This window comes from Grus americana, chromosome 32 (assembly GCF_028858705.1).
Source record: "Grus americana isolate bGruAme1 chromosome 32, bGruAme1.mat, whole genome shotgun sequence".
Taxonomy (NCBI): domain Eukaryota; kingdom Metazoa; phylum Chordata; class Aves; order Gruiformes; family Gruidae; genus Grus; species Grus americana.
Window position 1 is genome coordinate 159,620 of NC_072883.1, and position 22,683 is coordinate 182,302.

Consider the following 22,683-nt stretch of genomic DNA (forward strand, 5'->3'; position numbering starts at 1 on the left):
GGGAAGGGTGTAACCACCCCCAACACACTAATTTTACACCCCCCACCCCCCCCAGGGTTAAAATGCTGCTGCCAGGTTACAGATCCCCCCCCCCCCAGGGACCTAAATACCCCCGGGGTGTAAATCACCCCCCCCAGGGTGCAAATCCCCCCTTTTGGGGCCATATTTACCCCTTTTGGGGCCAAATTTCGGGGCACCGACACCCCGTTGGGGTAACACGGCCCCTGGCAGGCTGGTAACCCCCCCCCCCCCGGGGCCAAACCCACCCCTCCCCCAACTTCCAACTTGGGGGACCCCAAAGCCCTCCCCTCCCCTCCTCACCCACCCCCCCCCCCCGCACACACACGTGCAACACACGCCGCCGCCCGGGGCTGCGCCGCCGGGGTGGGGGATTATTTGGGGGGGGCGGGAGGGGGTAGGGGCTGCGCCGGACGCTGTTTTCTGTGAAAACTTGGCTGGGGGAGGGGCCCCGCGCCCGCCCCTCCCCCTTTTGTATATTTTGTACATTAATAATAAACTGGTGGAAAAAAAAAATAATCAGTGCTGGCTGCGATGTGTTAACTCTGGAACCTAGTGATGGCGTTCACGCTGGAGCCTGCTGGCAGCGTTACCCCTGGAACCTACTGCTGTCAGCCCCAAATCAAGGCACGTTGAGCCACTGGTGCACCATTCCTCTTTATTCCCGGGGGCGGGGCCAGCGAGGGCGCGTCCATCACTCGCGGGGGCGGCTGATGACGACCTCCCCCAGCGCCTCCAGCACCTCCCGCTTGTAGTCGTCGAAGTCGCCGTCGATCTGGCTGAGCCCCTGGTCCTCCACCACCCACAGCTGGCAGCCCGTCTCCGTGATCAGCCGGGCGTCGTGGCTCACCACGATGACGGCTGTGGGCGGCGGCAAGGTCACGATGACGTCGCAGTGACATGCACCCCCCCCCCCCCCCCCCCCCCGCCTCCTTGCTCCTCACCTCCCCGGTACTCGTTGATGGCGTCGGCCAACGCGTCGATGGATTCGATGTCCAGGTTGTTGGTGGGCTCGTCCTGGCGGGGGGGGCAGGGGCGGGTGAGGGATTTCCCCCCCAGTGGGAGGGACTCAGACACGGCAGGGCCCTGCCCCCCCGGCCCCGCCCGCTCACCAGGATGAGGACGTCGGGCTCGCGGCACGCCAGCTCCGCAAACACCACCCGGGCTTTCTGCCCCCCTGCGGGAAGGGGCGGGGCTTAGCGGGGAGCTCCGCCCTGATGTGGCTCCACCCCCCTCTCCCTGATAGGCTCTGAGCCCCACCAATAACACACAGCCTTCAGCCTCCAGGTCCCGCCCATGGGCCACGCCCCCACAGACCCATCCCCTGGCAGGAGGCTCCACCCCCCCGGGACAGGCCACTCCCCTCCAAAATGGCTCCACCCCTTGGCACCACCCTGCCCCTACACCAGGGCCCCGCCCCCAGAGAGGAAGCCCCACCCCATCACCCCAGGCCCCGCCCCCCGACGTGCACGTGTCCCTCAAGGCGCAAGCGGCGCAGGCCCCGCCCCTCGGCGCTGACTCCACCCCCTGCCGAGGCCCCACCCCCTCCCTTTCAGCCTATTGGCACACGCGACTCAGGCCCCGCCCCTGGCGCCACCTCACCAACACCCCGCCCATTGCCGAGACCCCACCCCCTGCAGGGAGGCCCCGCCCATTCTGACAGGTGTGCCACCTCGGGCACAGCTGAGGCCCCGCCCCCACCGAGGCCCCGCCCCTACACGCTGGCCCCGCCCACACAGCAGCCGCCCTTCCCCATTGAGAAGCGCATTGAGGCACAAACAGCTCAGCCCCGCCCCTCCGGGTGCTGTCCCCGCCCCCAGCCCCGCCCCTCCGGGTGCTGTCCCCGCCCACCCCCCCCCCCACCAGAGAGCTTGGCGATCTGCAGGGTGTGTGCGTGGCCCTCCAGCCCGAAGCGGCCCAGGCACTTGCGGGCGTCCTGGTGGGGCAGGTTGAAGCCGCGCTGCAGGTACTCGGCCGCCGTCTCCTCCAGCCGCAGCTGCTCGGCCGCTTGCTGGTTGAAGAAGCCCACTTTCTGCGGGGTGGGGGCGGGGTCAGGGCACGCCCACAGGGCACGCCCCTTTGTAATTCACACACCCCCCCCCCCCCCCGCCTTTGCTACATGGCCCAGCCTGCCCGGGGGTGAGACCACGCCCCCAATGGGGAGCCACGCCCCCAGCACACCACACCCCTACTCACAGGCTCCACCCCCTGCTGTCAGTGGGAGCCACGCCCCTGGGCAGGCCACACCCCCTGGACAGGCCACACCCCCTGCAGGCCACACCCCCTCCTCACAGCTCCACCCTCCACCTTAGCATGCACCTCTGGAGGCCCCGCCCCCTTCTGAGACCCCCACTCCTCTGCAGCCCCGCCCACCCTAAAGCCCCGCCCCTCCCCAAGCCCCGCCCCCGCACTCACCAGCCGGTGGTTCCTGCGCATTTGTCCCCGCGTCTGCAATTGAGACACGTTGGGGGGGGCTCCCCAAAATCCAAACCCCCCCCCCCCCAAAGCCCCAGGGGGTCCCTAAACCCCCCCAGACCCCCGGGAAGACCCCTGCACACCCCCCCCCAGCACCCAGAATCCTGCAGACACCCAAACCCCTCGCAGGGGGATTGTTACTACAGAGCCTCCCCCCCCCCAAAACTCAGAGGACCCCCCCCCCATCCCCCTCACCCCATTTTGGGGGTGCACCCCACATTTTTTTTAATGGGCGGGTGTCCCTACCGGCGTCAGCTGCCCGGTGAGCAGCTGCAGCAGCGTGCTCTTCCCCACCCCGTTGGGGCCCACGATGCAAACTGGAAGGTGGGGGGGGGGATGGGAGGAAAAAAAGGGGGGGCCCTCAGTGACCCATGTTATTGTAGGGTCTCCTGGGGCCCCCCCCCAGTTAATGTGGGACCCCCCCCGAGGCTGTTTACGTAGGGGCTCACCTCGCGATTCCATGTCGATGCCAAAGTCGAGGTTGCGGAAGAGCAGCTCCTGCCCCTCGTAGCCAAAGTCGACGCCTGCAATGGGGGGGGGGGGAAATGAGCTTGGGGGTGCCCTGACCCCCCCCCCCCCAAAGCTCCCCTGACTCCCCCAACTCCTCCCTGACCCCCCCAATGCCCCACAGAGCCCCATAACTCCCCAACCCCCCCCCGCAGAGCACCCCACTTCCCCCCCTAGACGCCCCGTACCGTGGAGGCCGAGGATGGGGGGGCTGAGGGGGGGCGGGTTGGGGAAGGTGAACCGGACGGTGTATTCCCGCGGCCGTTTCAGCAGCTCCGGCGCTTCGGCCGCCTCCTCCGCCGCCGTCCGTCGCCGGCACTTCTGCTGCTTCCGCGTCAGCGCCTCCTTCGTCTGCTTCTCCTGGGGGGGGGGGGCGGGATCCACTCAGGGATCTGCTCAGGGATCCGCTGAGCTGTCTCCCCCCATCAGCAGATCCCCTCAGGGGTCACCCTGGGGAATCCCGGGGGGTAACAGCCCCACTAACACCCCCCCCACCCCAGGATCCTGCCCCCAGATCCCTCTGGATCCCTGCAGCAGATCCTGGCTGCAGTGAGAGGGATCCCAGGATGGGAACTGCGGGGGGGGGAACCGTGAGATGCCGGGTGCAGATGGGGATCCTGGGCAGGGAGGAGTGGATCCCACAGGACTGGATCCCACAGGACTGGATCCCACAGGACTGGATCCCACGGGAGCGGATCCCACGGGATCTCCCTTGCTCACCGCCTGCTTGGTGGACTTGCCGCCGGCCTTGAGGTCGCGGAGCTTCTTCTCCTGCTTCTCGAACTGCTTGAGCAGCTCCTTCTGCTTCTGCTGGTACATCTTCTTGAACGTCACTGCGGGGGCATGACGGGGGTGTAATTAACTGCCACTAATTGCCCCAGGGCCCCCCCCCCCCCCCCATTTGCCCCTACGCACTGTAGTTGCCCCGGTAGTAAAAGAGGCGTTGAGCATCGAGGTGGATGATGTCAGTGCAGACGTCATCGAGGAAACCTTGGTCGTGGGACACCACCAGTAGCGTCTTCTTCCAGGTCTGAAGGTAGCTGGCGGGGAACACAGGGACAGTAAGGGGTGGGGGGACACTGAGGGGACACCCCCACCCTCCTCCAACCCCCATCCCCAGAGCTCCTGAACCTCAGGGACACCCCATCTCAGTGACCCCCCCCCCTCCAACCCCCAGGAACCTCCAGCTTGTCCCCTCCCGTCCCGTGCCCACTTGTTGAGCCAGATGACGGCGTTGAGGTCGAGGTGGTTGGTGGGTTCATCCAACATCAGCAATGTCGGCTCCATAAACAAGGCCCTGAGGTGACACGAGTGTCACCAGTGGGTCCCAGCCACTCCTGTCACCTCCCCCCACCAGTATCCCCCCCCCCACCACTTACCGGGCCAGGGACACCCTCATCCGCCACCCACCAGAGAATTTCCTGGTAGCTCTGTTCTGCATTTCGGGATTGAAGCCCAGACCAGCCAGGATACGCCGGGCTTTGGCCTCGGCAGCGGCCGCCCCGATGGCCCGCAGCTCCTCGTACACCTATGGCGGGGGGGGGGGGGGTGGTGGGTGTAAATTTGGGGGGTCCTCAGGGGTTCCCCAATGTCCCCAAGCGTCCCTGTACCTTCTCCAGGCGCTCGGCGGCTGCGTCATCGCCCCCCTCCAGCATCGCCTGCAGCCGCTTCTCCTCCTCCAGCAGCCAGAGTCGTTTGGTGTCGGCCTTCAGCACTGCCTGCACTGCCGGTGTCTCGTCCGCCACCACCTCTGGGGGACCGGGAAGGTGTTTTGGGGGGGGGTATTGGGTGTTTTGGGGGGGTTTCAGGTATCCAGGGGACCCCCCAGGCACACCTTGTTCGCAGAGCAAGACGTCGATGTTGGGGGGGATGCTCAGTGCCCGGTTCGCAATGTGCTTCAGCAGCGTTGTCTTCCCTTTCCTGCCGGCAAATGAGGGGTTAAACGTTGCTGGGGTGGGGTAACAACCCCTCTCAGCCCCCACAGCCCCACCCAAGGGTGGGGGGCACCCACCCGTTGGGTCCCACGAGGCCGTAGCGGCGCCCAGCCACGATGTAGAGGTCGGCGTTGACGTAGAGCTCCTTCCCGTGGGCCGAGATGCTGAACTTCTCCAGCTGCCATGGGGAAGGGGGGGGACAGGGACCTCCCCCCCCGGGGTCATGAGGTGACACCCTGACCCCCCGTCAAAGCCCCCCAAAAACTCCCTGACCTCACACCCCCTCTCTCCAGTATAACGGTACAACCTGCTTCTCTCTTTTTCCCAATACCACGGTATAACTCAGTCCCCTCGTTTCCCAGTACAATGGTATAACCCATGCCCCCCCCCCCTTCCCCAGTATAACGCCGTGGCCCAGTTCCCCCGTCTCCCAGTACAACGCTGTGCTCCAATTCCCCCCGCTCCCAGTATAATGGTGGGAGCCATTCCCTCCCCCCTTTCCCCAGTACAATGGCATGGCTCGCTCCCCCCCCGTTTCCCAGTACATTGGTGCAGCCCACTGAGGGATGGAAGATACCACTTCTCCGGTACGGGGGAGGACACGGGAGGTACCACCTCACCGGGATGGGGGAGTAGGTCAGTACCACCTGAGCTGTCTGTGGAGTTTTGGGGTGATTCAGGGGGAGTTTTGGGGGTCACCTTGATGTCGGAGGCATTCTCCAGCATGGCCTGCCGGGAAGAGAGCTCGGCCTGCGACACTGAGAAATCGTTCTCGCCCGACGCCGCTGCCGCCTTCATGGTGGCGACCTGCCGCTCGTACTCCAGCTTTAAGGGGGGGTGGGGGGTGCGAAGGGGCGGGGTTAGCGATAGCCACGCCCCTCAGCAACAAACCACGCCCACTTAGGACCAGGCCCCGCCCCCCCTCACCTGCTTCTTCATCTTCTTCTTCTCCTTCTTGCTGACGCGGGCGTCGGGCTCGGCCTTCCTCCCCTCCTCCTCCTCCTCCTGTGGCAGGGGACACCCCCCATCCCCCATCAGCCCCAGGCATCCGGGCGCCCCCCCTGCCTCCCCCCTTCCCCTTCATCCCGAGGGACTCACGGGCTCGCTGCCCTTCCGGGGCTCTTCGGCCTCGTCTTCCTCCTCCTCATCGTCACACAGAGCCGCGAACTTGTTCTGGGGTGGGACGCACGCACACACACGGAGTGTTTTGGGGGGGGAGGCAGCCCCCCCACCCCCCACCTAAAAGGGCCCAGCTGTCCCGGTTTGCCCTGTCCCCCACTCACCTTCCCGCCTTTGGGCCGCGCATCGTCGTCGGAGCCTTCAGCCTCATCCTCGCTGGGGGCTTTTCCCTAGGGGGGGTGTGTGGAAATGGTGGGGTGAGACCCCAAAGTGTGGGGATGCCCACCCCGGGGTGTCCCCCTCCAACCGCTTCTTCACCTGCCGCTTCCCCTTGGTCTTCTCGTTCTTCCGGCTCTTCTTCTTCTTCTCACCCTCCTCTTCCTCCTGCCCGGAGCCATCAGAGAGGGGGTGACCCAGCTGTCTGGGCCACTCCCCTCTCCCAGGACCCAGTTTTTGGGGTGCTCCCACCCCCCTCAGCAGACCCAGGCAGTGGGGTAACCCCCACCTTGACACTTCTGCCCTTGCTGGGCCGGGAGCCTTCGTCCCTCCTCTCCTCCTCCTCCTCCTCGCTCTGCTCCTGGCTCAGCGCCGCGAAGACGTTGCCGCCCTGGAAGGGGGACGTGGGGGGCTGGGGGTATTTCCTTCCTCACCCCCCCCCCCAAATTGCAACAGATCCCAGTTCTACTCACCCCACCACCAAATTTTGGCTCCTTACGCTCAGTCCTCCCTCCTCATTTTCCCACTTCTCCTCAATTTTATGGTTCCCCCCCCCTCAAATTCACCCCCCCCCCCCCCCCCCCATTTTGGGGTCCCTACCCTATTTTGGGCCCCCCTCGATTCACTCACCTTCCTCCTCCTCCCCCCTTTCCTGGGGGCCGGTGCTGTGGGGGAGACACGGGGGGGGTTAGTGAGGGACCATAGAGCTGCGGGTCAGCCACGGCCTAGAGCAGACCCAGCCCAGCACTTCCTGGTGGGGACGCTCTAGCCCAGGGTGGATTCGCTGCTCCTGGGGTGGTTGGGGGGGGGAATAAAGGATCCCCCCCCTCACAGAACTCACCTTCCTCCTCCTCTTCCTCGCTGTCGGCAGCCGCCAGCTCCTGCAGGCGCCGGCTAAGCTCCACCTCCTCGGGCTCAGGCTCCGTCCCTGGCCGCCGTCGGTCTTTCCGCCGGTCTCGCTTCCGCTTGGAAGCCTAAGAGAAAGAAACCTTGTTAACTCCCTCTTTAATTACTTCTGTCATTATCCCAGTCATCGAGTCTAAATGCTGGCTCCTTGAGTGTGTCCCCCCCCAGCCCCACCCTCTCTAGCCCCACCCCTTCCAGCCCCACCCTCATTAGCCCCACCCCTTTGGCCCAATGACTCCTCCCCCCTCATTAGCACAGCCCTAACGAACCTGTTGGGGCTGCGTCTCCTTCTCCGGGGGGGTGGGGGCTTCAGCGGGCGCTGGTTTCTCTTCCTCCGCCAGCTCCTCGAAGAACTGGGGGCAAAGGGCAGAGGTCAGGGCCAGCAGGGTCAGGGTCAGGGGTCAGGGGTCACGCACTCACCGATTTCTTGCCCCGCCGGTCCTTCTTGCCCTTCTTCACCGGCTGGTCTGGGCGGGGAGGGGAGGGTCAAGGGACTCAGGCGCCCAAGACTCCCCAGATGGGTTAATTCCCCCCCAAAAGGGCTATTCCCCCCCAAAAAAAAAGGTTAATCCCCCCCAGAGGGCCCAATTCTCCTCCTCCCAACAGGCCTCACTATCCCTTCAGGCGATCCAGGCATCCGGCCCCCTCCCCGCTCCCTCCCCCGCCCCAGAGACCCAGGTGTCCTCCCTCTGCTCCTCCCCGTCCGTCCGGGGGGCCCCGGCTGTCCGGACTCACCCTGTCCCTCGCTCTCCCCCCGCCATTCCTCCTGCTTAGCCGCTGCCGGCCGCGCTCCCTTCGGCATGGCCGGGCGCTGCGTACTGCGCCTGCGCAACCACAGAGACTCGCCTAGAGCGCCCCCCCCGCAGAGCACTCGCTTCCGGTCCGCCACGGCACCGCACCGGGCCGTCGCGGCTTTCGATTGGTTCGATGGATCCGGGGTCCCGCCTCCTGACCGCCTTCTGAGGTGATTCTTTCTCCCATTGGCTCGTGCGGGTTCGTCACGCCGCATGCTCTGAGGCGATCTTTTCTTCTATTGGTTTCTCCGGTTCGTCCCGCCCCTTTCTGGGGTAACTTGTTCTTCCATTGGCTCCCCTGGTTCGTCCATCCCCGCTAGGCGATGTTCCCTGCCATTAGCTCTCCCACCGATTCATCCCGCCCCCGCTCTGAGGTGATGTTCCCTCCCATTGGCTCCTCCTCCTCTCACCTCCCTCTCTCCCCGCCTTCCGCCGCTCCTATTGGTCGCGGCTGGCCCCGCCCTGGCACGTGAACTCCCGTCATGCCCCGCAAGCGGCCGTTCAGCGCGAAGCGGAAGAAGCAGCAGCTCCGCGACCGGCGCGAACGGAAGCGGGGCGGTGAGCGGGGGCTGGGCCGGGCTCCCCGGTGCCTCGGCCGGGTGAAGGGCCCCGGCGGCCGGTCGGCCCCTGACCCCCGTTCTCTGTCCGTAGATGCCCCGGCAGGGCCGGACTCGGGCCCGGGCAGCCGTAGCGAGAGCCGGGAACGTGGTAGCGATGTGGCCCCCGCTGAAGCGGGAGATCCGGCTCCCCCTCCCCGCCGCCACGACCCCGGCAGGTACCTGGGAGGGATGGAGGGGGCCGGGGAGGGCTGGGTGCGGTTCAGGGACCCCGTGTGGGTGAGGGGACCCCGGTGTCTACGTGAGGTATCTGGCAGGTTCCGGCTGCAGCTGGGGGGGCCGCGGGCCGAAGCCTTGGCTCGACGCCGGCGCCGGGCCCAGGAGGAGCTGCTGGAGCTGCTGCCCGAGACCGCCCTTGAGCTGGACCCTGACACCGTCTATGGCCCCGGTGAGGGGAAGGGGGCGAATGTGGTGGTGGTGGTGGTGGGGAAATAAATAACTTGGGAGGGGGCACACAACCCGGGGAGGGGGATTGCCCCAGGAGAGGGTGTAGTTAATCACTGAGGGGTAAGTTAGCTTGTAGGGGTGGGTTAAAGTGGTTGAGGGGGGCTCATAGGTGGTAATTAGGTACGTGGAGGGGGGAAGTGGCCCCTGGAGGGGGGAAGGGGTCCCAGGGCCGGTGGGACCCAGGCTGCCCGGTGCCAGGGCTGGACTTCCCGCGTCGGCCACCCTGGAGCTTTGCCATGAGCCCGGAGGAGCTGCGGGTGCGGGAGGAAGCGGTGTTCAGCGCCTTCCTAAGGGCCGTTCGGGAGGGCCAGCGCCACAACGGGGCCGAGGAGGGGGGCACCAACGGTGACGGCGATGACGATGGAGGGGATGTGGCCCCTTTCGAGCACAACCTGGAGGTGAGGGGGGACACAGGGGGGAGGCCCACGGTGACGGGAGGGTTAGGGGCCGCGGGGGTCACTGTGTCGTGTTCCCCCCTCTCTCCCCAGACATGGCGGCAGCTCTGGCGCGTGCTGGAGATGTCTGATGTCATCCTCCTCATTGCTGATGCTCGGCACCCGGTGAGTGTGAGGGACACCCAGGCATCATGGTGGGGGGGGGACCCAGGAATTTGGGATGCAGCTGACCCACCCACCCCCCCCCCCCCATCTGTTGTCTCCCCACCCAGGCGCTGAACGTGCCGCCGGCGCTGGCCACCCACGTGACGCGGGAGCTGGGGAAAGGCCTGATCCTCATCCTCAACAAAGTGGACCTGACCTCCCCTGCTGTGGCCACCGCCTGGAGCCACCTCCTGCGCCGCCGCTTTCCCACCGCCCGTGTTGTCCCCTTCACCTCCGCCCCCCGACAGCCCTCAGCACCCGGTAGGGACCCGAGTGGTCAGGGTGGGGGTGGCACAGGGTGGGGTGGGAGGCACCCAGGTGTCCACACAGCCCCCCACATCGTGTTTCATCCCCCAGGTCTGCAGCGACGGCAGAGGCGAGGGGGCGGCTGGAGCCGGGCTGTGGGACCTCGGCAGCTTCTGGAGGCCTGCGAGAGTATCGTGGGGGAAGAAGGTAAGCAGGGAGGGGGGCACCCATGGGTGCTGGGGGGGGTGTGCGTATAGGCGGGGTCACGCATCCCCTCCCCATGCGGGGTGGAACCTGCTTAGCTCCGTGGTGGGTTGCAGTGGACCTGAGCAGCTGGCGAGCGCGGCTGGACCGGGCGGAGGAGGCGGCGGCGCGAGGGGAGGAAGAGGAGGAGGAAGAGGAGCAGCAGGAGGAGGTGGGGGACGACGGGGACGCGGGTGATGACGACGCTGACGGCAACGGCCCCGTGGCGGCCCCCCGGCAGTGGGAGCGGTACCGCCACGGCGTCCTCACCCTGGGCTGTGTCGGTGAGGGGCGGGGCCTGGCACTGTGGGATTACGTTGGGTGTGAACTGAGGGGGTGGGGCCACCCAGGAGGGGTGGGGCTTAATGGGGAGGGGCCTAACTGGGAGGGGTGGGGTTGGTGGGGGCGTGGCCACAGGGCAAAGGGATTTTGCCCAGATGTGGTTTATGGGAGGAGTCAGACTGGGGCAGAGCATGCAATGGGGTGGGGCTTATGGGGTGCCCCCGCCCCTGGTTGCGAAGCAGAGGGGGATGTAGGCTGGGGGGGGGGGGTGGGGTGGCCTGTTGGGGGCGTGGCCCCTGGGAGGGGGCGTGTCCCAAGCCTCCCCCTCCCCACAGGCCTGCCGAACGCGGGCAAGTCCTCGGTGCTGAACGCGCTGGTGGGACGTAGCGCCGTCAGCGTCTCCCGTGCCCCCGGCCGCACCCGCTACTTCCAGACCCATTTCCTCACCCCCACCGTCCGCCTCTGTGACTGTCCCGGCCTTGTGTTCCCCTCCCGTGCCCCTCCGGCTCTCCAGGTGGGTCCCGGCTCCCTCCCCACCTCTCACAGAGCACCCCCTGCCCCGCTGAGCCCTGCCTGTGTCCCCTCTCCAGGTGCTGGCGGGCGTCTACCCCATCTCGCAGCTGCAGGAGCCCTACTCAGCTGTGGGGTACCTGGCTGCCCGCCTCCCGTTGCCGCCTCTCCTCCAACTGCGCCCCCCCAGTGCCGCCACTGGTTGGACTGCTTGGGATCTTTGCGAAGGTACGCCGCTTTTGGGGCGAATTACCCCCAAATTAGGTTTGTTTCTTAGTTATTAATGGGGGGTTTTTTTGTGCATTTTTCTCAGCCTGGGCAGAGAAACGAGGGTACAAGACAGCAAAGGCAGCTCGTAACGACGTCTACCGCGCGGCCAACAGCATCCTGCGGCTGGCAGCCGAAGGCCGACTCCGCCTCTGCCTGCGCCCGCCTGGCTACGCCGCCCAGAAGGGTGAGCCCGCGTTTCCCCCCTACCCCTCACCCTCGGGGATGCTGGGCCCTTCCTGGGGGGGCTTTCCCGGATGCCTGGTCCCCTCACACTCCCCCACCCCGTCCCCCCAGATTTGTGGGAACAGCACCCCGAGACGGCGGCGCTGGCGGCCCTGCAGGAGAGGGGGGACCCGGGTGTCCATGGCTCCGCCCCCCCGGGGGAGGGGTCAACCTCGGAGGAGGAGGAGTGTGACAGTGGTGAAGAGGTGGAGCCTGGAGAGGCCACGCCCCCTGGCAGCACCGCCTCCAATCCCTTTGCTCTGCTGGGAGAGGATGAGTGTTAGCTCCGCCTCCCGGGGCACAGCCAATCAGAGGTCAACACTAATACCATGTATGGAATAAAAGGTTTATTTCTGCAGCTGGTGTTTTCCAATTGGTTAGAGGCGGCTTCCACGGGGACGAATCGGAGGTCGTGTCACCGCTCTGTTGCTAGGTAGGGTTTATACCGGGCTGTCCTCTGGGGCGGGGCCTGGAGAAGTGATGTCACTGCCCTGATAGCCCCACCCTATTCTTGGCTCCACCCATTGCCATTATTTAGGTTTAGCCACGCCCCAGAAGTAGCTCCACCCAATGAGCCTGGGCTGAGGCTGTTGCTCCCACCCCCTTCCCTCTAGGCCCCACCCCTGCACTGACCGGTGGGCGGGGTCTGGCCGAGGGGGCGGAGCTCCTGCTGGCAGAGGTAGTGGCGGCTGCGGCCACAGCTCCGGCACCGCAGGACGATGCGGGGCTGCCCTCCCCCTGTGGGCGGGACCAATGCTGAGCCCCTCCCACAGCACCACCCCCCACCCCTCCAGGGTGGCCCCAGGGGTCTGGAGGGGCCCCCCCAGGTGTCCCTTTGTCCGTGTCCCCCCACCCCCCACGTTGTCCCCAGACCCACCCCGCAGGCGCAGGCAGCCCCCGGACCCGGGCAGCAGCAGGGAGCAGCAGCGGCGGCACACGGTGCGTTTCACCGAGGGGGCCCTGGGGGGGGGGGGGACACAGGCACACGGGAGGGGTCGGCACCTCCCTGAGCCCACCCCCCCCGCTGTGGGGCAGCCCCCCCCGTGGCCCCCTCAGCCCCCCGTAGCTCACATGCGCAGGACCAGGCGGCGGGCGGCCCCTCGCTGGGTACTGCAGTAGAACCGGGCCAGGGCCGGGCTGTGGGGGAGCACCCAGTGTGCGGCCTGAGGGAACAGGGAGGGAGGAGGCACAGCTGCAGCCCCCCCATACCCCCCCCCAGCCGCACACGGTCCCCCCTAAGTCCCCCCGTACCCCTCTTGTGCCCCCCCTCAGCCCCATTCAGTCTCCCCGGATCTCCGTGACCGCCCCAGGGCCTCCCCCTCGGCCCCCATAACCCACCCCCCTGCCCCATAGGGCCCCCTCGGGTTCCCCAGAGCGCCTACGGCCCCCCCAGAGGCCCCCCGGCCCCCTATAGCCCCCCATAGCCCCCCTATATCCCCCCCGCCCCACCTGGAAGAGGAAGTTGAGCCGCTGCAGCGCCTCGCGGTCCCGGACCGGCGCCGCCATCTTTGTCCCGATTGGCCGCGCCCCCACGGAGTGGGCGGGACCGGCGCGCCCCATTGGCTGTATCCGCTTCTAGGGGGCGGGGCTTTCTCCGCTTTATCAAATACGGGAGGGGGGGTGTCAGCCAGTACTGGAAGGCGCGTCGTTGCGTATTGTCGCTTCCGGCCTTGGGAGAAGACGTCACTTCCGGCGCTGGGCCCGGCGCTGCGGCGGTGAGTGGGCCGAGACCGCCCCATAGGGACCCCGGAACGCCCCTTCCCTATAGGGTGACACCTATAGGAACCCGTGCACGGCCCCTCCCTGTGGGATGGCCCCTGTGGGGCCCCCTATAGCGACCTGAACCGCCTCCCCCCGACAGGGCCGCCCCTATAGGGCCCTCTCCTATAGGGCCTCCCCCTATAGGGGCCCCGGAACGGCCTCTCTCTACGGGGTGCCCCCTCTAAGGGCTCTTCCTATAGCGCCTCCGCTATAGGCACCCTGGGACAGCCTCTTTAGGGCTCCTGTTCTATAGGGGGACCCATATAGGGCCTCCTGCTGCGCCCCAAAAGGCCTGGAAACGGCCCCGTCTCCATGGCAACGCCTCCCACTGTCACCAGCGCGTTATTGTTTTAACTGAATTCAGCTGTTTCCCCCCCCCAAAAAAAAAAGCTCTCAGAAACGGCACCGGCACCTCGGCATTGCTTCCTGCCAACGTGACATCATCGTTTTGATGGAATTGAGCTTTTTTCTCCCCGAAACCATGCTGCCACCTTGATACTGCTTTACACTGAACCTACGTCATCGCGTTCACAGATTTAACCTGTTTTCTCCCCAAAACCGCTCCAAACCTGCGCCATCCCCTCCGCGTCGCTTTGCACCACAATGGCATCACCACCTTGACCGAATTCAGCTGCTTTCTCCCCAAAACCCCTTCAAACACCTTGGCGTCGCTTCCTACCAAAACCGCATCATCATCTTGACAAAACTGAGCTGTTTTCTCCCCAAAACTGCTTTAAACCCCACGTCATCCCCTCAGCATCGCTTCCTGCCGAAATGACATCATCATCTTGACAGAATTGAGCTGTTTTCTCCTCGAAACCGCTTTGAACCTGCATCGCCGCACCTCGGATGTTACATTCCTACTAAACCCGCTCGCCGCCTCAACAGGTTTAAGCTCTTTTCCCCAAAAAAACCCTCTTCAAACCCTCCCAAACCTGAGCTCAGCCGTCATCGTCAGCCCCCCCAAATCTTTAGGGGGGTCAACGGCGTCGCCGCCATGTCGGGGACCGACCCCCTGGAGACGTTACGGGTGGAAGCGAGTTGTTCCGTCTGCCTGGAATATCTCCAAGATCCCGTCATCATCGAGTGCGGTCACAATTTTTGCCGTCGTTGCATCACCCGCTGGTGGGCCGAGTTGGCGCGCGATTTTCCCTGCCCCGTCTGTCGTAAAACTTCCCGCCATCGTGCTCTTCGACCCAACCGCCAACTCGGCAACATGGTAGAAGCCGCTCGGCAACTTCGCGGAGCTAAAAGGAAAACCAGGGAGGAAAGCCTTTGCCAAGCTCACGGTCAAGTTCTGGCTCGTTTTTGTCGCGACGATCAAGCTCCCGTTTGTCTGCTCTGCGAGATCTCCCACGCGCATCGCGCCCACGTCCTCGTCCCCCTCGACGATGCGGCTCTCGAGTACAAGGTTTGGGGGGAACTGAAACCTTTTTGGGGTGAAATTGTTGGCGGGGGTGGGGGGGAACACATCCCGGATTCTTATTTTTAGCCCCAAATTTGCTCCCTGAGGCTGTTTGGGGAGGGAGTTTGGCTCTGATGAGTCTCTGTCTCTGTTTTCAGCCCCAAATTCTTCCCCAAGATCATCCTGGGGCGGGTTTCAGCTGTGGCCTCTCCCCGTTTCCAGTGAGATTCAGCCCCAAAATGTCTCCCTGAGGGTGTTTCTGGAGGGAATTTGGCTGTGGACTGATCCCCAACTCTTTCCAGCCCCTGGTGATGGGATTTTGCCCCAAACTCTCCTGCTGAGAGTGGAGGGAATTTGGGCACTATCCTGCCCTTATCTCTGTTTTCAGCCCCAAAACTCTCTCCCTGAGGCTCTTTGCAGAGAAAATTTGTCCGTGGCTCAGCCCCATCTCCGTTTTCAGCCCCAAAACTTCTCCCCGAGTCTTTTTTTGGAAGGATTTTGGCCCTGGCTTATCTTCATCCCTGTTTCACAGCCCCTGATGGTGAGATTTAGCCCCAAACTCTCTCCCTGAGACCACTTGTGGAGGGAATTTGGGCACCATCCTGTCCCTGTCTCCATTTTCTATCTCCCTGAGACCATTTACAGAGGAGTTCGGCCATCGGCTCATCCTTTTCTCCATTTTCACCCCCAAATTCTTCCCTAAGACCATCCAGGGAGAGGATTTTTTCCGTAGCTCATCCCCGTCCCCATCTCCAGCCTCGACAGCAGAGGAATTTGAGGGTGAAGGATTTGGGATGGGGGGTCCCATCCTGTCACCACCCTCCTTTTTTTCCCCCGGCAGGAGAAGCTGCAGCGCTGCCTGGAGCCGCTGGAGCGGAAGCTGGAAGCTGTCGCCGGCTGCCGAGCGCGGGAGGAGAAAAAACCGAGCGAGTTGAAGGCAGGTTGATGGTGTTGGGGGAAACCGGGAAGATCCCGGCAACTCCCGGCGCTCACCGGTGTCTTTTCCCATCCCGGCAGAGGAAGGTGGCTCTGCGTCGGGAACGCATCGCCCGGGAATTTGAGGAGCTTCACCAGCTGCTGGAGGAAGAGGAGCGGCTGCTGCTGCGACGGTTGGAGGAGGAAGAGCGCGAGATCCTGCAGCGGCTTCAGGCCAACCTGGCTCAGCTCGGGGAGCAGCGCCGGGTCCTGGCCGCCCTCGTGGCCGAGCTGGAGGAGAAGTGTCTGCAGTCGGGCGCCGAGATGCTCAAGGTGGGATCGTCACTGCCAACGGGGTCGGTTTTGGGGACGGGATCACCCCAGGGGACAGGATTGCTTTTTGGGGGATGGGATCGTCGGGAAAGGGATCGGGTTTGGGGGCTGGATCACCCCCCGGGGAGGGAATCCGTGCTGGGGACCGGGTCAGAGCCAGGGATCGGTGCTGGGATCCCCGCGGGTGGGACCAGTCCCGCCCCAGAGATCGACTTCTGGCACCCCTAACCCCCCTTCTTCCTGCTTCCCCCCTCCCTTTTCCCTGCTTTCCCCCATTTCAGGACATCAAGGACACCCTGGCCAGGTAAGAACCGCGCAGGTGACCTCTGCTGTTCTCCAGACTCCCATTTTTGGGGCAGAAATTCGGGATTTGGGGATGCGTCGGCCGGCGCGTCCCACCTTCCCCCCTGGGGGCTGCCGGCAGGTGTGAAGCGGCGACGACACCAGTGGAAGAACCGGCATCCGTCCCCATCGAGCTGGAAAAAAACTTCTGCAGTTTTCCCCGGCAATATTTCACCCTCCGGAAAATCACCCGGCGCCTCATCGGTGAGGAACCCCCCTACCACATCGCGCCGCAGCCGGGATCCCCCCCTCACCGTGCTCCCCACCTTAAATCCCCCCCTTTCCTTTCGGCGTTGCCATCCAGGCGAAGTGACGCTGGATCCCGACACGGCTCATCCCAACCTGGTTTTATCGGAAGATCGGAAAAGCGTTCGTTTCGTGGAAGTTCGACCCCGGGATTTACCCGATACCCCGCGACGTTTCACCATCTACCCCTGCGTTTTGGCGACGCAGGGTTTTACCTCCGGTCGTCATTACTGGGAGGTGGAAGTCGGCGATAAAACCCACTGGGCTCTCGGCGTTTGTAAGGATTCGGTGAGTCGAAAAGGGGAATTAACGCCGTTACCGGAGACGGGATATTGGCGGGTACGGCTCTGGAACGGCGATAAGTACGCGGCCACCACCACCCCCTTCACGCCGCTGACGGTGAGGGTGAAACCCAAACGGGTCGGGGTCTTCGTGGACTACGAAGCCGGGAAAGTGGCTTTTTATAACGTCACCGATCGCTCCCACATTTACACCTTCACCGATACTTTCACCGAAAAGATTTGGCCGCTTTTTTATCCCGGGATCCGCGCCGGCAGGAAAAACGCGGCGCCTCTCGTTATCCGTTCGCCTACGGATTGGGAGTGAGGGGGGAAGCGGCGCCGGCGGGGTTTGGCTTCGTGGTATTTGGTAGCTTCGGGGTCTGGCGCTGCCGGGGTTTGGCGCTCTGATATCCGGCACTGCTGGGGTTTGGCTCTCCGACGTCTGGCACCACCGGGATCCGGTGATCCAGCAGCTCTGGGGTTTGGCGCTCTGACATCTGGCACCACCGGGATCCGGCGATGCGGCACGGCTGGGATTTGGCTCTCCGAAATCCAGCACTGCCAAGGTTTGGCAATCCGGCACCACCAGCATTTGGCGCTTGGACATGCAGCACCGCCAGCATCTGGCGCTCCGGCACCACCGGGTTTGGCTCCCCGACATCTGGCACTGCCGCCGGGGTCCGGAGCCGTGGCACAGACGGGATTTGGCTCTGGCACCTCCAGCATCCGGTGCTCCAGCACAGGTGGGGTTTGGCGCTCTGGCATCCGGCACCACCGGGATTTGGCTCTCCGGCACCACCAGGCTGTCGCTCTTTGCCGTCGGCTCTGCCGTGGCCCGGCTCACCGGCACCCCCGGGAGCCGCGTCCCCGGTGTCGCCACGGCCGGGGTGGGGCTCCCGGCAGCGGCCAGATCCGGCTCGGTGCCAGATCAGCGGGTGCAGGTGTGTGGCAGGGCCGGGTCCCTCTGTCCGCGGGTCCCTCTGCGTGTCCCCAGCCCCGTGCACGTCCTGGGGTCCGTGTCCCTGCACGTCCCCGTGTCCCCCTGTGTCCCCCCACGTCCATCCATGCCCCTGTCCGTGTGTCCCCACATCCGTGTCCTCGCGTCCCTCTGTGTCCTTCCCTCTGTCCCTCTGCGTGTCCCTGTCCATCCGCGTCCCTCTGTCCAAGTGTCCCCGTGTCCATCTGTGTCCCCACGTCCGAGTCCTGTGTGTCCGTGTCCCTTTATGTCCCTCCACGTGTCCTCATGTCACCTCTGTCCCGTGTCCATCCTTGTCCCTTTTTGTCCCTCCCCATCCCCGTGTCCATCCGTGTCCCTTTACGTCCCTCCCCATGTCCCTCCCCGTCCCCGTATTCCCCCGTCCCTTCCCCGCCATCGCCCACGCGTGGGCCGTCCTCCGTGCCTCCTCCCCTCCTCGCACACGCCTGCCACACGCCTCCCACACGCCTCCACACGCCATGGCCCCCTCGGGGCCACCGGAACGAGGTCCGCTGGCCCGCTTGGTACGGGAGACTTTGTGCCCGGCCTGCGGGCAACCGCTGCGGGACCCCGTTCTCTTTGCCTGCAACCACAGCTGCTGCCGCCGCTGCCTGCCCGCTGCCTGTCCCGGGGAGCCCCCCGCTGCCTTCTCCTGCCCGCGGTGCTGCCTGCCCTGTGCCCCTCGCCGGCTCCGTACCCCCGTGGCTCTGGCCGTCGAGAGTCGCATCGCCCAGCGTCTGGCTCGGGGAACCCCCGGCCCCCCCCGCCGGCAGCAGCGCCGCAGGTAAAAAGGGGGGGGATGGGGGGGGGGGATAAGGGGGGGGATAAGGGGGGGGATGGGGGGGGGGATTTGGGGGGGGGGCGCTGGGGGGACCCAGGTGTCCGGGGAGATTTTGGGGGGGGGAGGGAACAGGGGGACCTAGGTGGAAGGAAGGGGAACTAGGGGGGAACTGGGGGCAGTTGGGGGACGCAGGTGTCCAGGGGGATTTGGGGGGCTGGGAAACTGGGGGACCCAGGTGGAAGGAGGGGGAACTGGAGAGGAACTGGGTGCACTTGGGAGACTTAGGGGACCCGGGTGTCTGGGGGGACCCAGGTGTCCGGGGGAATTAGAGGGGGAACTGGGGAGATTTTGGGGACTCGGGGGACATAGATGTCAGGGGAGACTTGGGGACCCAGGTGTCTGGGGGGATTTGGGGGACACAGACATCTGGGGAGGGGACTGGGAGGACTTGGGGGGCTTTGGAGGACCCAGGCATCTGGGGAGGACTTGGGGTGCTAAGGGGAAAACTCAGACGTCTGGGGGGGTGCTGGGGGGCACGCAGCTCTTTGGGGGCGCCAGGGGCACCCAGAGCCCTGGCTGTGACCCCGTGCCCCATCCCTCACGTGCCCGGATGCCTGAGTTCCCCCCCGCAGGGTGTCCCCACCCCGGGGTGACCCCGCCACCGCCCCCCCCAGGCGCCAGGGCTCACGTGCCGGGTGGGGCCCGATCCGGCTGGGTGACATTTTTGGGCGGTGACACTTGTTTTGGTGGCACCTTGTCCCTCCCCTGGGGACACACCCTGGGCTGGTGACACCTTCCCCCTTGGGGACCCTTCCCCTGCCCCCCCCAAAAGTGTGTGTGTCCCCCCTTTTTAGTGACACTAACCCCCCCCTCTCCCCACAGCCTGGGGGCCCAGCTCCGAGCCGACGCCGCCCCCCCGCGCCCCCCATCTCCGGAGGAGGAGCCCCCTGGGATGGTGGGGGGGGAGCCCCCCAAAAGCCACCCCCCCCTCCTCCTCCTCACTGACACCCCCCAATAAAAGCCGGCTCCCCCCACAAGCGTCATGGCAGTGGTCGCAGCGGTGCCACCTTTAATGCCACAGGTGCCATGGGGGGGGGCACCCCCAAAATGGCCCCCCCAAACATTGGGGGGTGGGTGGGGCTGGGGAAGGAGAGGGTGTTTGGGGGGGTATTGATTTCGGGGGGCTCAGGCAGTGATATTTGGGGGGTATTGATTGGGGGGGGCACATCAGGCATCAGCAGTTTGGGGTGTCCTCAGGAGTTCAGGGGGGTGTCAGGCATCGATTTGGGGGGGCTCAGGCATTGACAGTTGGGGGCGATCAGCCCCCGGGGTGATGGGGGGGAGATGTTTGGGCTGGGGGGTTCCGGGGGGTTCCTCAGTGCTCCATAGGGGCGGGGGGCCCGGGGGGCAGCGCCTGGGGTCCCTCCCCTGCCCCCGGCGCCTCCCCCGCAGCCCGCCGCCCCCGCCCCCGTTTATGTCCCCGGACGCAGTGGAGGTGGCCGCAGCCTTCGTCCCCTGCCCTCGCCACTGGCTCCTCGTCCTCATCCTCGCTCTCCGTCGAGCTCTCCCCGAATGCTCGTGGCTTCTCGTAGATGCAGCAGCCTGGGGGGGGGGTGGTGGTGGTTACAGGGGGATGTCAGGGGACAGACCCAGGTGTCCGCGGGGGGGGGGGGGACCCGGGGGTGTCCCCAGGGCCACTCACACTTGGAGGAGCGTCGGCCCAGGTGCTCGTTGTCCACGGTGTCGCTCGACCACTCGACCTTCTTGTCCGGCTTCCGCTTGCGCAACTTCAGGGTCAGGCTGCGGTTCTCCTGGGGCGGGGGGGATACAGGGGTGTCACCGGCCCGGTCACCTCCCCGGTCACCTCCCCTGACGCCGTCCCCGCCGCCCCCCCCCAGCCCCGGTCCCCACTCCTGTTCCCCCCTCCCCCCACTATCTATACCCCCCTGGAGCTTACAGCCCCCCCCCAATATCTACACCCCCCTCCCGGTATCCGTACCCCCCGCCCCCCCGGCATCCATAGGCCTCAGCGGCCCTCACCGGCTCAGCAGCCCCGGTCTCAGTGACGGTGGCAGTGCCGCAGCTGCCGCTATCCGCCGCCTCCGCCATGGTTCCAGCCGGGCGGAGCGGTCCCCCGGGGAAGGTGGAATAGGGGTCCCGGCCACCGCCGAGGCCCCGCTGCGGTGTGGGGGGGGGGGGGTGGGGGGGAGGGGAAGCACCGGACCGGGGCCGCTCTCGCCGCCACCGCCCCGGTGTAGCGCCCACCGCCGCCCCCACACCTACTTCCGGCGGGCGGAGGGGGCACTTCCGGTAGGTCCGCTGTACGATACGTTCCCCCGCTGAGGTTGCACTTCCGCCGTACAGCGGCGAGGGGCAGAGCGCATGCGCAGAGGGGGCAGGTTGGGGGGGCAGACGGGGGTTGGGGGGGGCAGATAGAGGCTGTGGGGGGGGGCAATTTGGGCCTGGAAGGAAAATTCAGGGGCGGGGGCAGTTTAGGGGGACAGATAAAGTATTTTGGGGGGGCAAATAAGGTCTGAGGGGGCAATTCAGGGGCTGGGGGTAGTTTGGGGGGGCAGATAGGGACTGGGGGGGCAACTGAGACACCCTCAAGCACAGCCCCAAATAAAAAACCCCAGGAGCTTTTATTACCCACGGGGGGGGGCAGGGAGGGGGAGGAAACCCCGTCACGAATCCTCCTTCTCCTGAAACCTGTGGGGAAAGGACGGGGTGGTTATGGGGGGGCTGAGGGGTCCCCCCAGGACTTGGGGGGGAAAAAGGAGGGGGTTAAAATGGGGGGGGGGGGGGTGTCCCTCACCGGCAGTGGGGGCAGGTGTAGAAGACGGTCTGGCCCTCGTCGGCTGAGCGCATCTGCCGCGTACGGTACGCCATGCCCTCGTGCCCGCAGCGGGGGCAGCGCCGCTCCACCTGGCCCCCCCCCAAACCGTGGGGGTTACCCCCTGCCTCGGGGGCTTAATCCCCCCTCCAGCTCAGGAGGGAGGGGGGGTTAAACCCAACCTGAGGAGGGGGGAACCCCCAAATATCCTGGCCCCAAGGAGTTTTATGCCTCACATTAGGGGGTGACCCCATTCTAGGGGGGTTGTTCCCCCCCCAACTCACCAGGGGCCCCTCGAGGTGGGGTGCAGGATCCGGCCCCCGCCCCGCTGTGGGGTCCAGCCGGTTGAACTCGATGGTGCTGCGGATGGTTTTACCCTCAAAATCTGGGGGAGGAGGGGGGAAATGAAGTCAGGGGGTCCCGTGGGGGGGGGTGGTGTCAGACGTGATCCAGGCGGCCCGGTGCCCCCCCCCGTCCCCGCTGACCGGCGGTCTGGAGGGTGAAGGCGCAGCGGGGGCAGCAGACGGTGCTGTGGGGGCCCGGCCGGGGCAGGACGGAGCCGCACTCGGGGCAGAAATCCAGGCAGGACTGGAAGCAGGAGGGGGGCAGCTCCATGGCTGGGGGGGGTTGGATGTCAGAGGGGCTCCTCGTCCCCCCAGCGCCCCCCCAGCAGCCCTATTGCCCCCAGCACCCCCCTCACCCCACTGCCCCCCGTTCTCCTCCGGCCCCAGTCACCCCCACTGCCCCGCCAGTCACCCCCCCAATGCCCCCACTGTCCCCCCAATGCCCCCCAGTCACCCCCATTGCCCCCCCAGTCACCCCCCCAATATCCCCACTGCCCCCCCAGTCACCCCCACTGCCGCCCCATTCCCCCCTATAGCACCCCCCCCCCAAATACCCCACCTTCCCCCCCAGCTCCCCATCACGCCCACTGCCCCCAGCCCCCCCAAGAACACCCCAACCCCCCCCATCACCCCCATTCCTCCCCCCCCCCCCCCCCCCCCCCCGGAGCAGACAAGTCCAACCTCCTCCGCGGCGCCTAGAGCGGCCGGAGCGCGCGCGTAAAAGGGAAACCTTCCAGCCCAGCCGCGCGACTGCGCTGCGCCGCCCCGCCCCTTCCTCTACGTCACTTCTTTCGCCCCACCCCCTCAGGTTTACGGAGCGAGGAGTTAATTAATGGGCTGATTGATTGATTGATGAAGATGCCGTTAATTGATTAGCGGAGCCCCCAGGGATCGATCAATTAAGCCAGTACTAAATGATTAGGGAAGCTCCCAGAAATTGATTGATTAATTAAATTAGGAAGGGGGCGTGGCCGTCCAGCGGAGGGGGCGTGGTTTGGCAGGGGGCGTGTCCCGGCTGCGGGGGGGGCGGCTCCCTCCCGAAGCGGTGGGCGGCCCCTCGA

General features: G+C 65.8%; 6 protein-coding genes across 11 annotated transcripts; 2 read left to right on the forward strand and 4 right to left on the reverse strand.

Moving 5' to 3' along the window:
• Window positions 1–614: 614 nt before the first annotated feature.
• ABCF1 (ATP binding cassette subfamily F member 1) lies at window positions 615–8,024 on the reverse strand. 2 transcript variants are annotated; one of them, XM_054807445.1, is made up of 26 exons: window positions 7,911–8,022; window positions 7,596–7,642; window positions 7,445–7,528; window positions 7,111–7,243; window positions 6,900–6,934; window positions 6,559–6,660; window positions 6,372–6,437; window positions 6,218–6,283; window positions 6,033–6,107; window positions 5,862–5,939; window positions 5,634–5,759; window positions 5,012–5,112; window positions 4,835–4,920; window positions 4,611–4,750; window positions 4,380–4,528; window positions 4,214–4,297; window positions 3,916–4,040; window positions 3,721–3,833; window positions 3,189–3,360; window positions 2,943–3,017; window positions 2,740–2,810; window positions 2,434–2,466; window positions 1,882–2,050; window positions 1,131–1,195; window positions 963–1,035; window positions 663–879 (listed from the first exon to the last, which is right to left on the reverse strand). In XM_054807445.1, exons 1-26 carry the CDS (start codon window positions 7,975–7,977, stop codon window positions 713–715), a joined length of 2,502 nt encoding a protein of 833 aa, XP_054663420.1. In that variant the 5' UTR covers window positions 7,978–8,022; the 3' UTR covers window positions 663–712. The 2 variants fall into 2 exon arrangements, with proteins under 2 accessions (XP_054663419.1, XP_054663420.1); XM_054807444.1 differs by lacking the exon at window positions 2,740–2,810 and having other exon boundaries at window positions 615–879; window positions 7,911–8,024.
• Window positions 8,025–8,424: 400 nt separating this feature from the next.
• On the forward strand, window positions 8,425–11,763 carry GNL1 (G protein nucleolar 1 (putative)). Its single transcript, XM_054807491.1, has 12 exons — window positions 8,425–8,527; window positions 8,621–8,744; window positions 8,844–8,974; window positions 9,232–9,431; window positions 9,522–9,593; window positions 9,701–9,893; window positions 9,990–10,085; window positions 10,199–10,405; window positions 10,739–10,917; window positions 10,994–11,141; window positions 11,227–11,367; window positions 11,478–11,763. The coding sequence occupies exons 1-12, from the start codon at window positions 8,452–8,454 to the stop codon at window positions 11,687–11,689; spliced, it is 1,779 nt and encodes a 592-aa protein (XP_054663466.1). The 5' UTR covers window positions 8,425–8,451; the 3' UTR covers window positions 11,690–11,763.
• RPP21 (ribonuclease P/MRP subunit p21) lies at window positions 11,738–12,991 on the reverse strand. 5 transcript variants are annotated; one of them, XM_054807648.1, is made up of 5 exons: window positions 12,855–12,991; window positions 12,477–12,568; window positions 12,283–12,365; window positions 12,039–12,143; window positions 11,738–11,862 (listed from the first exon to the last, which is right to left on the reverse strand). In XM_054807648.1, exons 1-5 carry the CDS (start codon window positions 12,963–12,965, stop codon window positions 11,846–11,848), a joined length of 408 nt encoding a protein of 135 aa, XP_054663623.1. In that variant the 5' UTR covers window positions 12,966–12,991; the 3' UTR covers window positions 11,738–11,845. The 5 variants fall into 5 exon arrangements, with proteins under 5 accessions (XP_054663623.1, XP_054663622.1, XP_054663626.1 ...); XM_054807647.1 differs by having other exon boundaries at window positions 11,738–11,874; XM_054807651.1 differs by having other exon boundaries at window positions 12,477–12,542; window positions 12,855–12,930.
• A 69-nt stretch (window positions 12,992–13,060) lies between these two features.
• TRIM39 (tripartite motif containing 39) lies at window positions 13,061–19,482 on the forward strand. The gene is made up of 9 exons (XM_054807525.1): window positions 13,061–13,120; window positions 13,557–14,577; window positions 15,413–15,508; window positions 15,589–15,819; window positions 16,101–16,123; window positions 16,244–16,365; window positions 16,466–17,629; window positions 18,260–18,448; window positions 19,328–19,482. The coding sequence occupies exons 2-7, from the start codon at window positions 14,164–14,166 to the stop codon at window positions 17,011–17,013; spliced, it is 1,434 nt and encodes a 477-aa protein (XP_054663500.1). The 5' UTR covers window positions 13,061–13,120; window positions 13,557–14,163; the 3' UTR covers window positions 17,014–17,629; window positions 18,260–18,448; window positions 19,328–19,482.
• Window positions 19,483–19,495: 13 nt separating this feature from the next.
• On the reverse strand, window positions 19,496–20,846 carry PPP1R11 (protein phosphatase 1 regulatory inhibitor subunit 11). Its single transcript, XM_054807652.1, has 3 exons — window positions 20,486–20,846; window positions 20,148–20,256; window positions 19,496–20,047 (listed from the first exon to the last, which is right to left on the reverse strand). The coding sequence occupies exons 1-3, from the start codon at window positions 20,552–20,554 to the stop codon at window positions 19,821–19,823; spliced, it is 405 nt and encodes a 134-aa protein (XP_054663627.1). The 5' UTR covers window positions 20,555–20,846; the 3' UTR covers window positions 19,496–19,820.
• Window positions 20,847–21,063: 217 nt separating this feature from the next.
• POLR1H (RNA polymerase I subunit H) lies at window positions 21,064–22,397 on the reverse strand. Its single transcript, XM_054807653.1, has 5 exons — window positions 22,304–22,397; window positions 21,764–21,895; window positions 21,563–21,663; window positions 21,261–21,370; window positions 21,064–21,154 (listed from the first exon to the last, which is right to left on the reverse strand). The coding sequence occupies exons 2-5, from the start codon at window positions 21,891–21,893 to the stop codon at window positions 21,130–21,132; spliced, it is 366 nt and encodes a 121-aa protein (XP_054663628.1). The 5' UTR covers window positions 21,894–21,895; window positions 22,304–22,397; the 3' UTR covers window positions 21,064–21,129.
• Between the last annotated feature and the right edge of the window lie 286 nt (window positions 22,398–22,683).